Genomic DNA, 12,384 nt, shown 5'->3' with positions numbered 1-12,384 from the left:
ACACAGCCAGTGGGAGCAAGCACGTTTCTCCCACCCACATCTCCGTGCTTTCATTTCTCCCTTCCCTGCTGGAGCTTTTAAACCCATTGGCCAATTTTAATGAAAGTTTGCCCAAAACTCAAATTTGCATTTGGTTTTGATGCGTTTCAAATTCATCACCAGAATCAGTGAGCCTACACGTCCCCCCTGGAGCCACGCTCTGGCTGGGAGCTCCCAGGGATTTCCTTGGGCGCCCTTTGAGTGAGGCCATGTTCTTCTCTCTCATTTTGGTTTTCTTGCCTAGGTTCCTGTTTGTTTTGCTTGGACCAGGAGGAAAAGCCCATCAGTACCATGAAATCGGCAGGTCCGTGGCTACTATCATGACGGATGAGGTGTGACGAGATAAGAGATGTCTCCGGGTCATTTTTGGGGCTTTCTTCACCTCTCCCTGTCTCTGTAGTAGTGAGGAAGAGGGTTTGTTGTCCCTCTTAGCTGCCTGCAGGAGGCTAAAATCCCACCTGGGCTGCAGCCTGCGCCTCATCCTTCTCCCCAGGGTCCCCAGCATGCTGCCCCCAGTGGTGGCATTGCCAGGGCCAGTGAAACTTCTCCTCTTGAAGCAGAAGGCTGTGGGGTGCCATGGGGGACGGGAGCCTGGTGGAGATGGTTACAAATACTGTGATGCACAGATTTTTCCTTTGGGGGGAATATTTCCTGCCATTTCCAACAGGCGATCTGCGGAAAATGACCTTGCATTTAGCCAAGAGCTTATTGCACTGGTTAGGACATCCGAGATGGGTCATCCTCTCACCTGGTTGTCTCCTACGGCAGGTCTTCCACGATGTTGCCTATAAAGCCAAGAACCGGGCTGACCTGGTGGCTGGCATCGATGAGTTTCTGGATCAGGTCATGGTTTTGCTGCCAGGAGAGTGGGATCCCTCCATCCGAATTGAGCCCCCGAGAAACGTCCCTTAGCAGGTGGGTGCTGCGGCAGAAGGAGGCACGATGGGGACGGGCAGGAGGGCAGCACGGCTGGGGGTGCTGCTCAGGGGCCCAAATTTACAGGTCACATACCCAGCCCAAAAAGCAAAACAAGCCAGTGGCTTAAAAGACATATCTTTATCTTATTTCCATTTTACCAGGAAAAAGGAAGGTGCCAGAAGCTCTCGATGACAGTGCTTCTCACAGCAAGCCGGAGAAACACAGCGGTCCTGAACTGGAGCGGACAGGAAGGTGTGAACTGCAATAGTTTGGTGGGGTGTTTTTCTGTTTGCCCCTAAAATCTGAGTGCGCACCTCCCTTCTAGCAGAGTTTTGGGGTGAAGTGGGTCAGTGAAGGGGCTCCAGGTTACCAGCTTGGTCCCTTGGGCTGGGTGGGTGGGAGATTTGGGCAGCTGGGCTCAGCCGCAGCGTGGTTGCACACAGGTTTTCTTGCTTTGGGGTGGAAGCAGATGTGTAAGTACCTCCAGGTAGAGCTCTGCTGCTTCTCAAAGTGAGGGACTGTTGCAATAAGAGGGGACGGGCTCTCAGGTTTGGTCTCTTTTTCTTTTTGTTGGAGGGTTTCTTTTGTTGGAGGATGGACAGTGGGGTGGATTGAGAACTGGCTGACAGATAGAGCTCAGAGGGTTGTGGTTAGTGGTGCAGTCTAGTTGGAGGTCAGTAACAAGTGGTGTCCCTCAGGGGTCAGTACTGGGTCCAGTCCTGTTCAATATATTCATCGATGATCTGGATGAAGGGATAGAGTGTACCATCGGCAAGTTTGCTGATGACACTAAACTGGGAGGAGTGGCTGACAGGCCAGAAGGCTGTGCTGCTTTACAGCGTGACCTGGACAGGCTGGAGAGTTGGGCAGGGAGGAACCTAATGAAATTCAACAAGGGTGAATGTAGGGTACTGTATCTGGGGAGGAATAACCCCACGCATCAGTACAGGTTGGGGGCTGACCTCATGGAGAGCAGCTCTGTGGAAAGGGACCTGGGAGTCCTGGTGGACAACAGGATGACCATGAGCCAGCAATGTGCCCTGGTGGCCAAGAGGGCCAATGGCATCCTGGGGTGCATCAAAAAGAGTGTGGCCAGCAGGTGGAGGGAGGTCATCCTCCCCCTCTACTCTGCCCTGGTGAGGCCGCATCTGGAGTACTGCGTCCAGTTCTGGGCTCCCCAGTTCAAGAAAGACAGGGATCTGCTAGAGAGGGTCCAGCAAAGGGCTACAAAGATGATTAGGGGATTAGAACATCTTTCATATGAGGAAAGGCTGAGGAACTTGGGTCTCTTTAGTGTAGAGAAAAGGAATGAGGGGGGATCTTATTAATGCTTTCAAATACTTAAAGGGAGGATGCCAGAGGGATGGGAGGAGTCTTTTTTCAGTGGTGCCCATTGATAGGACGAGAGGTAATGGGCACAAGCTTGAACATAGGAAGTTCCATCTTAACATGAGGAGGAACTTCTTCACTTTGAGGGTAGTGGAGCACTGGAACAGGCTGCCCAGAGAGGTTGTGGAGTCTCCCACTCTGGAGATGTTCAAAACCCGCCTGGACGCTGTCCTGTGCAACCTGTTGTAGGTGACCCTGCTCTGGCAGGGGGGTTGGACTAGATGATCTCCAGAGGTCCCTTCCAACCCTGACTATTCTGTGATTCTGTGTTTTTTTTTGTATGCCTCAGTTTCTACTGGGGCTAAAATGGGAGAAGGAGACTTCTTTTTAGCAATGGAAGTTACTCTGTGCTTGCGATTGTCCTTCCTCAGCCAAGAAAACTTAACGTGGTCTTCCACGAAAATGGTTTAATTTTTTTTCCTTCCTCCAGGCTCTTTGGAGGTTTGATCCGGGATGTGAAGCGAAAAGCCCCCTGGTTCTGGAGGGACTTTCGGGATGGTCTGAGCCTGCAGTGTCTGGCGTCCTTCCTCTTCCTCTACTGTGCCTGCATGTCCCCCGTCATCAATAACCTTTGGGGGACTGCTGGGGGAGGCGACCAACAGCCACATAGTGAGCACCTCTCTCTGTTGGGTGGCACGAGGGAGGACAACACTCATGCAAAAGTCCTTGCTGCAGTGAATTTGCACTTGTGGTTTTCCCTCTAATGATTTAATTACTCGCTGCTGCCTCTCTTCCCTGGACAGAGTGCCATGGAGTCACTGCTGGGCGCATCCATGACCGGCGTGGTGTATTTCCTCTTTGCTGGCCAACCTCTCGCCATCCTCGGCAGCACCGGCCCCGTCCTCGTGTTCGAGAAGATCCTCTACAAATTCTGCAAGTAAGGCTGGCTGCTGCGGCCAGGTGCTGCGAGCGCCTTCAGAAGAAGGCAGGGATGGAGAAAAGATGTTTTTGTTAGTGGTAGTTGGTAGATTTAAGTTGTCTTCTGTGTCACAGACATCACGCGCTGCTGCTTTAGTATGTGACGGTGCAGGAGCCCTCGGTCTCTGAAGGATGGATGGGTGGTTCAGGGTTTTTAGAGTTAAAGTGAAAGAGCAGGAGGAGGAGAAACCACAAGGATATGGATGCCCGAGATGGGCTGCCCAGGGAAGATGAGACAAATGACTCTGGTTTGGGAATGAGGGAAGATTTGCTTTCCTCTCAGTACAAACTCGGGCACTTTTTTGCATGTTTTTTGCTGGAAGTGGAAATATATTTTACCCACATATCCAAACAGTTCTCTGGTCAAATGTTTTGATGATTTTTGAAAAAGCAGGAGCTTTTCAGGCAAAATGGATATTTTCCGTGACAGTCTTTTTGTTGTGGCAACTGTGATGGGAGATTAACCTCTCTTATTGCAATTAAATTTATTATGAAGCCCCAACTTGCTGGCAGCAGGTAACTGGGTGCAAACCCAGCCGGTTTCGCTGTTAGGGCATCGGGGTGATGTGGGAGAACACCACCTTCCACAACAGGGACCTGACCTCAATTAGCCTCCGAGGCATTAACACAAGGTAATTGTTAAAGAATGATAATGAAATAATTGGCCTCTCCTCCTGCGGGCCCACACCCTGCGCCGCAGCCCCGAGGCTGTCTGTCGTAGGACGTGGAAACTGCATTTACCATGCGCAGCCTTGACACGCTCCTGAATTGCTGCCGACTTTCCCCAAAGGAAGGCACGGCTCGGAGCCTCTTGCTGCCCTCTCCACCCTGCATTTTCTTTTGCTTTCCCAGGGACTACGCGCTCTTCTACCTCTCTCTACGGCGTGCATTGGGCTGTGGACCGCCTTCTTCTGCATGGTGCTGGTGGCCACTGACGCTAGCTCTTTGGTGTGCTACATCACCTGCTTCACCGAAGAAGCCTTCGCCTCCCTCATCTGCATCATCTTCATCTATGAGGCTCTGGAGAAGCTGAGTCACCTGCGAGAGGCCTACCCTGTGCACACGCACAGCAAGCTGGACTTCCTCACCATCTCCTAGTGGGTTTCTTCCTCCTAAAGTGCCGCTGCCCCTTGTCAGGAGCTCAGGGCTGCACCTCCATCGCCTTCCCCTCACCTCTGTCTTGGCTTCTCTCCTCCCAGCTGTAAGGGTGAGGCACCGACCCATCCCAGCAACGAAACCCTGCAGTTCTGGGAGAGCAACAAGATCAATGTGTCTGGCATCACCTGGGAGAACCTCACGGTGACTGTAAGTGCCCCGAGTCACTGCTTCCTCGTGCCGCGGCCGTGGCGTCCAGGGGCACTGGCCTGGTGCAAAGCTCAGAGCCCTTTGGGTGATGATGGGCTTCCAACTGTGCCAGTGCTGCTCTGAAAAGTCGTTATTTCAGTCTAAGGTGTGGGTTTAACCCCCTTGGGCCTGGGAAGGAGAGTCCACCTCATCCCTGACATGGTGGGCAATAACTGTTATCCTCAGGACAGCGGTTCTGTCTGGGAGCAAGGTTCAGTGGGTGCTTTGGTTATTGGAGAAGTTGGAGGACTTCAGTTCATGCTTGAAGGCCATAATTAGCTTCCTTAATTGGTTCCTAGTAACTCCAGGCCTTGCTTTCTTACTCAGCGCTGTCTGAAGGTACGTGCATAAACTTGCATGTCTGAGCAGCTCCTTGGGCCATTGTTGCTGGAAGCAGAGCTCAGGCACAGGGTGGGACGCTCTTATGGACATCTTCACCCCCCTTGGCTGTGTCCTGTGAGCCCGCCCCCTTTGAGCCTGCCCCTGGGAAGGGACAATTTGTCTCTTCTCCTTTCCTGTCACTGTTGTCTTAGCCCTCCTTCCCCGTTCCCTCTTTCACTCTCCCCAAGAGTTTCCAGTGTTTCCTTCCCCTCTGGTGTCTTCTTCAGCCATGGTTACCTGCTGTTCAAGCGGAGGATGTGCCATAGGTCTGTGGTACGGTGTCCCATCACATCTCCTGTCTCCGCTGTCGTGGAGAGTTTCATGGACCTGCCTGTGGACACGATGGCCCCTACACACCTGAAGTCCTCTTCAGGCTGAGAGATCTGGGGCTGTTCAGTCTGGAGAAAAAATGGCTCAGGGAGACCTTATTAAGGTGTCTCAATGCCTGATGGGAGGGAATGAAGGCAAGGGAGCCAACTGTACCTCAGGAGTTCCCAGTGAGTAGACTCGGAAGGTTGTCAAACTCTGGAACCACTGGAACACTGCAACCGCCCAAAGAGGTTGTTAACTCTCCACCAATGGAGATCTTCCAAACCCTCAGGAGTTCCCAGTGAGCTTTGAATTTTGAGGGTGAACAAACACTGGAACAGGTGTCTCAGAGAGGTGGTGGAGTCTCTAATAACGGAGTTATTCAAAACCCACCGAGAGAAGGTCCTGAGCAACCTGCTGTAGCTGACCCTGCCTCAGCTGGGGCTTGGACTACACGGTCTCCAGAGGTGCCTTCCAACCTCACCCATTCTGTGAGTGTAGAGGACAAAAGTAAGACAGAAAGAAATGAGAACAGGTCCCCTTGGCCACAAACACCTTGGTCTCCTGTGGAGAGGACCTGTGATGAAGAGAGGAAACTTATAATGAGGAAGGAGTAGCAGAGATGGAGTGTTATGCACTGACTGTAATCCTCCATTTCCCATCCCTCGTGTGCCTCTCCAGGCGGGAGTGAGAAGAAGAAATGCAAATGCAAATGAAGGAGTAATTTGAGCCTAGGGGGAAAAAAAAAAAAAGTGAGGTGGGGGAATGGTCTAAAATATTTAGTCATAGTTTCTGACTATCCAAGTCTACTTGACTTGGCAATGAACTGATAATTTGTGATTTCCCTGTCTTTGTTTTGACCCATGATCATCTTTCCCCTCGTATCATCTTGAGGAGGGGGAGCGAGTGAGCAGCTTGGTTGTTGTCTGGCTGCTGGTCAAGGTTAACCCACCTTTCATAAACCCGCTTTCATTCACAACCAGACTGGAGAGCACTTTGTAACGTGTGTGGTGGGGATGGGAGAAGCAGATACTGGGCTGATTGTTCTTGAATTCTGAGAGAACTAGACAAGGTAATCTGCTGACCTCTTCGGTCTCTAGCTTGCAGGCTGTAATTCTTACTTACACGAGGAGATGAATAAAAGTGTGCAGTTTCCGTTAGGTGTGACTGTGCACTGCTGTGGAAAAACTGCTTCCACAGACTAACAGCATGACTGCAGTTTTTGGAGATGTCTGCCTGCAACAGCTAATTTTCCTGAACATTTCCTTTGTCTTTGGGCTTTTCACCATAGCCTAAGATAACATTTGGAGCTTGAGAGTTGGTTTTGGAGATGGTCTGCAACCTTAGCTTTGAGTGTCCGTGTTTATGCTACTTTATGTGCCTTTTAGATGGCTTTATCTGTTGCACGATCTTGGAGTTGAGCGGCACTTTTTCCCTCTTTGAGCAGTTATTTCAACACGCTCAGTTTTTGAAAGATGAGTTTTAGTGAACACCAGGTTTTTTACAGTGCTGTTTAAGCTGTTGCTGGAATTAGCGCTCAGCATGAGCAACTTGTAATTGGAGTCAGACAGAAAAATTGAAACACTGGGGCCTTTTGTCTTTAAGATGGCTGTGACTGGTGGTGGTGGCTGCGTTTCATTTGTTGCTCCAAGAGCAATGGCTATGTGGCTGGTCAGAGTCTAGCTTAGACCTCAGTCATTACAGTATTATGTCAACTCTTGCTTTAAGAAACAGTTCATAGCTGTTTCAAGAGATGCCGGTGTGAACAGGGTTAAATTTGACAGGGTGGACATGTTATGTATTGCATTTACATCTCCGAACTGGAGTGCGGGGAGCTTGAGGTGTGCAGACAGCTTCAGGGATTAGCAAAATGGTTGATTGCAGTATGGAGGCTATGTGATGTGTACACAGACATTGCTACAGGTTCACTCACTGTAAACCTGGTGAAACTGTTTGTTTTCATCTGCTGGCTTTCACTGGCATGGACAAATGTAAAAGGTGGAAGATAAACAGAATATAAAAAATACCCACTGATAAGTCAGACGCTGCTGTAGGATAATTGAGTGTTTTGGTGGTTTGTTGAGCACCTCCGTTTTTGGAAGGACACCTGCATTCTCTCTGCTCTCTTTTTTTTTCTTCCAGATTTTGATGTGTCCAGAACATGAAATGGAGAGGGTAAACATGTACTGTGAAACCTGCAGAAGGCCTGTTTGTCGTCTATGTAAACTGGGTGGATGTCATGCAAACCACAGAGTAACAACCATAAGCACTGCCTACAAAACCTTTAAGGTAAAAGTAAATATTGTTGGACCTGGCCTTAAGAAGGGGGAAGAGCACTGAGCCTCGGGTTTAAGGGCAAACTTCCCCTGGCAGGATGCCAGGACGTGTGTTTGGAGGACACTGAACGAGTCATGAGGCATGCTGCTGTGCAACATCTGTTAATGTATATATTAGTGTGACATAGTGTGCGGCTAAGAAACTAAACTATATTTTCTATGAGGCTTCAAACAGAACCCCTTAAAAGCGCTTCCACCTTATGTTAGCCAACTGTGCATCAGTACTGACCAATGCAGAAGGTTTAAGAAGTTAATGGTTTACAATCTGGCTTTTTTAAGGCAAGTGTCCTTGTGGCTTGGGTTAGCTTATACTTCAGAAGCACTCCTGAAGAATCTGCATCGGCAGTTATCTGCTGGGACGCTGTATGTTTTTGAAGTTGCAGAGCTGTTGATTCCCTAAGCACCATACAACAGGGCAGACTTGCAAACACTGCTTTGTTATTAAAGAATGATTGCTGCTGCCTCCTCTTCTTCCTTTGCTTCCTCTCTTGCTCACAGGAGAGAAAAAAAAAAAAAAGCCCATCCCAGCCTGCCTTCTACTCTTTGGCCTCCTCGCCTGTTTGCAAGGCTTTTCCTGTACAGCTGTTAACTCTTGCAACTAAGGAAGTGCAGAGACACTCCTAAGTTCAAGTTTCCAACCACTCATTTTTCTAGCAAACCTTACTACAGATGAGTTAATAACCTATGAGGCTTTTCTATTAGTTCTGGTAACGTCTTGAAGACTCGTGTTCCTAGCCTAAGAGAGAAGGTGACTGCTGTGGCTGGGGAAGGATGAGCCAGCTGAGGCTGTCACCTCTTCTCCTCAGAGGCTGTGCCACCAGTCCTGCACATGGCAGTGGCCTGATGTCCCGGGCCAGTCATGGTGGGTCACTGAGCAGTTCTCCGCAGGGTTGCTGCTCATAACTGATGGCAGGCTCTTGTCCTCGTAACTACAGAAACTGAGTGCTGGCTGGGTGGCCCACCTGTGCTTGTTGTCAGTTTGGGTGGGATGCCCTTGTTCTGCCTGCCAGTTTGCTGTTTTCTTTTAACAGGAGAAGCTTTCAAAAGATATCGAGTACCTCATCAGTAAGGAGAGCCAGGTGAAAGCTCGCATCACGCAGCTGGATCTGCTGCTGAAAGAAACAGAGGTGAGAGTGGCTTGTGGGTTGTCTGGGGATGGACCTTGCAAGGACACAGCAGGGACTCCAAATGGAACAGTGAAGTGTTCCAGATCCTTTGGGGTTTTTTTTTGTTAGCCAGCAAAACCATTTCTGAACAGTTTGTGTTGGTTCTGAGTCACAGACGGTAAGACCTAATCCTGACAGTGTGGGAAATTTGGGCAACCTACAGAGGGAAGTTAAGTTTTGGGTGCTGCTGTGAATTTAATTGACATAAAGCTTATTTGATACCTTACCCAAAGAGAGGTGGGTTAGACTTACAGCTCTTGCATATGAGTGGTGCTGCACAATTTATGCTGTCTGTTTACCTTGAGGATGTTGCAGTGAAGTCAGAATTAAGGGCAAAATCTCCCTGCAGAAGAGTCAGAGCTGGGAGCTCACATAGGAGCTGAAAAACGCAATGGCAAAAATTGGCAGGAGCTCCTGGCCCTGCCTGTATCTTGCTGCAGATGGCCTTTGTGCTTCATAGTTCCTTTAATCCAGGGCACTCATCAGAGGTGGCACTACAGGGCATAGGGGAGAAACTGGGCTGGACTCCCAGTTCAGGGTGACTGGGGAAGGTGGAAGAGCACCTAGGTCTTGGGCATGAAGACTTCAGACGCTGACTTGCTTTTACAGTGATTTTCCATGAACTATTTAGACAAACGCTGTGCGTAACTCAATACATAATCGGAGGAATAATTTCCTGCTCTTTCCTCTCTGTGTTAACATAGGAGACGCTTACTAGCTTGGGTGCAGTGCTGATTGCATTTTCAGTGTTGAAGAGCATAACAAAGCTCGTTAGTCTTGGCAGTCAAACAGATGACTAGTTTGCTCTGATCTCTTGAACAACCCTAAGTACGTTTCTGTACACAGCCACAGTGCTGTGGGATCCGTCTAAAATGTCTTTTGTTCCCTCCTAGTGCAACAGTGAAAGAGCTAAAGAAGAAACATCTAGAGTTTTGAGAAATTATCTCATGTCCTGGAAGAGAAGAAATCCGCAGCTCTTAGGGCAATTGAAGCTTCTAAGAATTTAAGGCTGGAAAAATTGCAAACACAAGCAGAAGAATCTCAAGGGCTCCTGGAAAATAATGGCCTTGTAGGACTTGCTCAAGAACTGCTTAAAGAAACCAATCCATCTTGTTTTGTTCAAACAGCAAAACAACTTCACGTCAGGTATCTTATTAATTATCTTCCGTTCGAGGTACAGGTACTGTTCCAGGGATGTCTGGTCAGTCCTATTCTTTGGACACCTGCTAGGAAAGTACTGAATGCAAGTACTTTGTGTTGCAGAGCCTCAGAGGCGGTCCCGGTACCATTCAGTAGAAATTCCTATATTACAGTGTGCGTTAAAAAACAGCCCAGAGGAGGGGCTCTGTCCTGCGCCAACGCCTAGCCTTCTTCAGTAGGACTGCAGTGGAAGGGTAACCCATTCAGCTCACTGATACAGTCCTTTGCTCAGAGACTGCATCGGGTATTTGCAAGTTAATCTAACAGGTCTCTTCTGGCTTTAAACTCTTTGATCTGAATAGTTGTGCTCCATTAGCGCTTCACACCTATTTTGTTCTTTGAATGTAATGCCCCAAATTGTTAAAATGCTCTGCCAACCAAAAGATTCCCTGTTAGTTATCTTTACACTGATGTACAAAAGGCCTTTAAATTTTGCATTTTAATTCTGTCTAGAGAGACAAGTTTCTGGGACACATGAGTAAGTACCTGAAAAGAGAACTTTTTTTAAAGCAAAACCTAGCGGTTTTGCTTTAAGGAATGCACCCATGTGAATTCCTTTTTCCCTCTTCTGCCATCCCTCTGCTTCTGTGCTTTCAGAATCCAAAAAGCTACTGAATCTCTCAAGAGCTTCAAGCCAGCAGCTGAAACTACTTTCGAGGACTTTGTGATGGACATAGCCAAGCAAGAAGAGATCCTTGGTGACTTGTCCTTCCATTCCAATGGTAAATTATGAGAGCATCACGTCTTTCTTGAGTTATAGCTTTAAGGGCTTCTCTGGAAAGAGGCAAAACTTGTGCAGGGCTGCAGTTGCAGAACTCAATCTTGTGACTTGCATTGTCCCTTCTGCCTCTGTGATTCACAAGGCGTTACCTGGCAGCAATGCTAGCTTCAGCTTTGATAAAGAAGCTAAGATGCCATGGCATTCAGAACCAGTTTACATTGGCTTCCAAAATATTGTAGTTAAGTAATACTAGGTCTTCCTAGCAGCTTTTTGTCGTGATTGCATGACAGAAAAGAATAGGTTTTTATATGGTTTTTTAGTTGCCAGCAAAAATAAATAATACAACTTTCAAAGTAAAACCAGAAAGGATTTAAGTGCATGAACAGACCCATCCTCATCTGCACTCTTTGACTGAGTCAGATTTCCCCCCCACACTGTCCCCCCAGTGCTGTAGCCACTCAACAAAGGGCTTCTGTGTTTAATTGTAAAACAACATGTATCTACATTTGAGGTTTTTTTCTCCTGAATCTCTGTCATTCCAGGTCTAGAAATACCAGAAATCAATGAAGAGCAGAGCAAAATGTACAACAAAGCTCTGATCAGTTGGGAATGCCCTGGGAAGACAGACTCAGCTGATATCTATGTTCTTGAGTATCATAAGCTTAATAGAGAAGAGGAGAGTACAACGTGGCAGGAGATCGAAGTTTGCAGCAAGAGCAAAGTAATATCTGATCTCGATGACGACAGCAGCTATGCCTTCAGAGTTCGAGGATATAAAGGATCCATCTCTAGCCCTTGGAGCCGAGAAGTTATCTTGCGTACGCCTCCAGCCCCAGGTATTGGGTTTTCTTATGTCCACGAGCTGCTGGTGGTGTTAAGAGCTGTAGGTGGTTTCCAGTAGCTCCCAGACTTCTACTACACTGTTACCGGTTGTATACATGTTTAAAAGCACTGTTAACAAACAGGTTAAGTAGGTAGCATACTGAGACTGTGTTAGCTTGCGTAATGTTCCTGGTAGCCTTTAAAAGCGAGGAATTCTAGTGCCAGCATGACTTAAAATATAGTTTATAAGCACAGAAATACTTAACTAAGAGAAAATTTTTTGGGATGCTGTTTTTCAGTTCTCAGTTTTCTTTTTGATGACAAATGCGGGTACAACAGTGAACATCTCCTGCTGAACCCAGGAGGAACCTCTGTGGAAAGTAGGGCTGGATTTCCTCTACTGCTGGGGTCTGAGCGCATGCAGGTCGGATGCTACACAACCCTGGATTACATCATTGGCGACACTGGGATTGCCAAAGGGAAGCACTTCTGGGCTTTTCACGTGGAAGCCTATTCCTACCTGGTGAAAGTGGGAGTTGTTTCTAGCAACAAGATACAGAAGTTGTTCCATGATACCCATGATGTGACCAGCCCAAGGTAAATTGCAGACTCTTGCTTAATACATGTTTTGTATAAGGAGATGGCTTTTTAAAAAATAAATTAAGAGCGAGCCTGGTCTCAATTAGTATACAAGATGAACCTAAGCAGTGGGAAGTGGCTTGAAGGAAATAGTGTAAGCAGGTTGTCCTGTTCATCCTCTACTATTAGTAGGAAGATGTTCTAATTGTCCAGAGTCCTATTTTCTTTCTTTCTGGGAAAGAAATCGGGTTTCTACAGATAT

General features: G+C 47.9%; 1 protein-coding gene across 1 annotated transcript in view; it reads left to right on the top strand.

The window, feature by feature from the left end:
• Positions 1 to 12,144, top strand: part of LOC309684802 (E3 ubiquitin-protein ligase TRIM36-like) — a gene marked incomplete at both ends in the record, with an annotated part of 74,661 nt that extends 62,517 nt beyond the window's left edge. Inside the window, 7 exon segments of the mRNA XM_082500661.1 lie at positions 7,441 to 7,587; positions 8,666 to 8,761; positions 9,694 to 9,723; positions 9,729 to 9,946; positions 10,598 to 10,722; positions 11,264 to 11,557; positions 11,843 to 12,144. Of these exon segments, the coding sequence (XP_082356787.1) occupies positions 7,441 to 7,587; positions 8,666 to 8,761; positions 9,694 to 9,723; positions 9,729 to 9,946; positions 10,598 to 10,722; positions 11,264 to 11,557; positions 11,843 to 12,144 (1,212 nt within the window).
• Between the last annotated feature and the right edge of the window lie 240 nt (positions 12,145 to 12,384).

This window comes from Vanellus vanellus (assembly GCF_965231255.1).
Source record: "Vanellus vanellus genome assembly, contig: HAP1_SCAFFOLD_44, whole genome shotgun sequence".
Classification (NCBI taxonomy): Eukaryota; Metazoa; Chordata; class Aves; order Charadriiformes; family Charadriidae; genus Vanellus; species Vanellus vanellus.
Note: the sequence above shows the minus strand (reverse complement) of the source record. Positions and strands in the feature narration are given on the sequence as shown.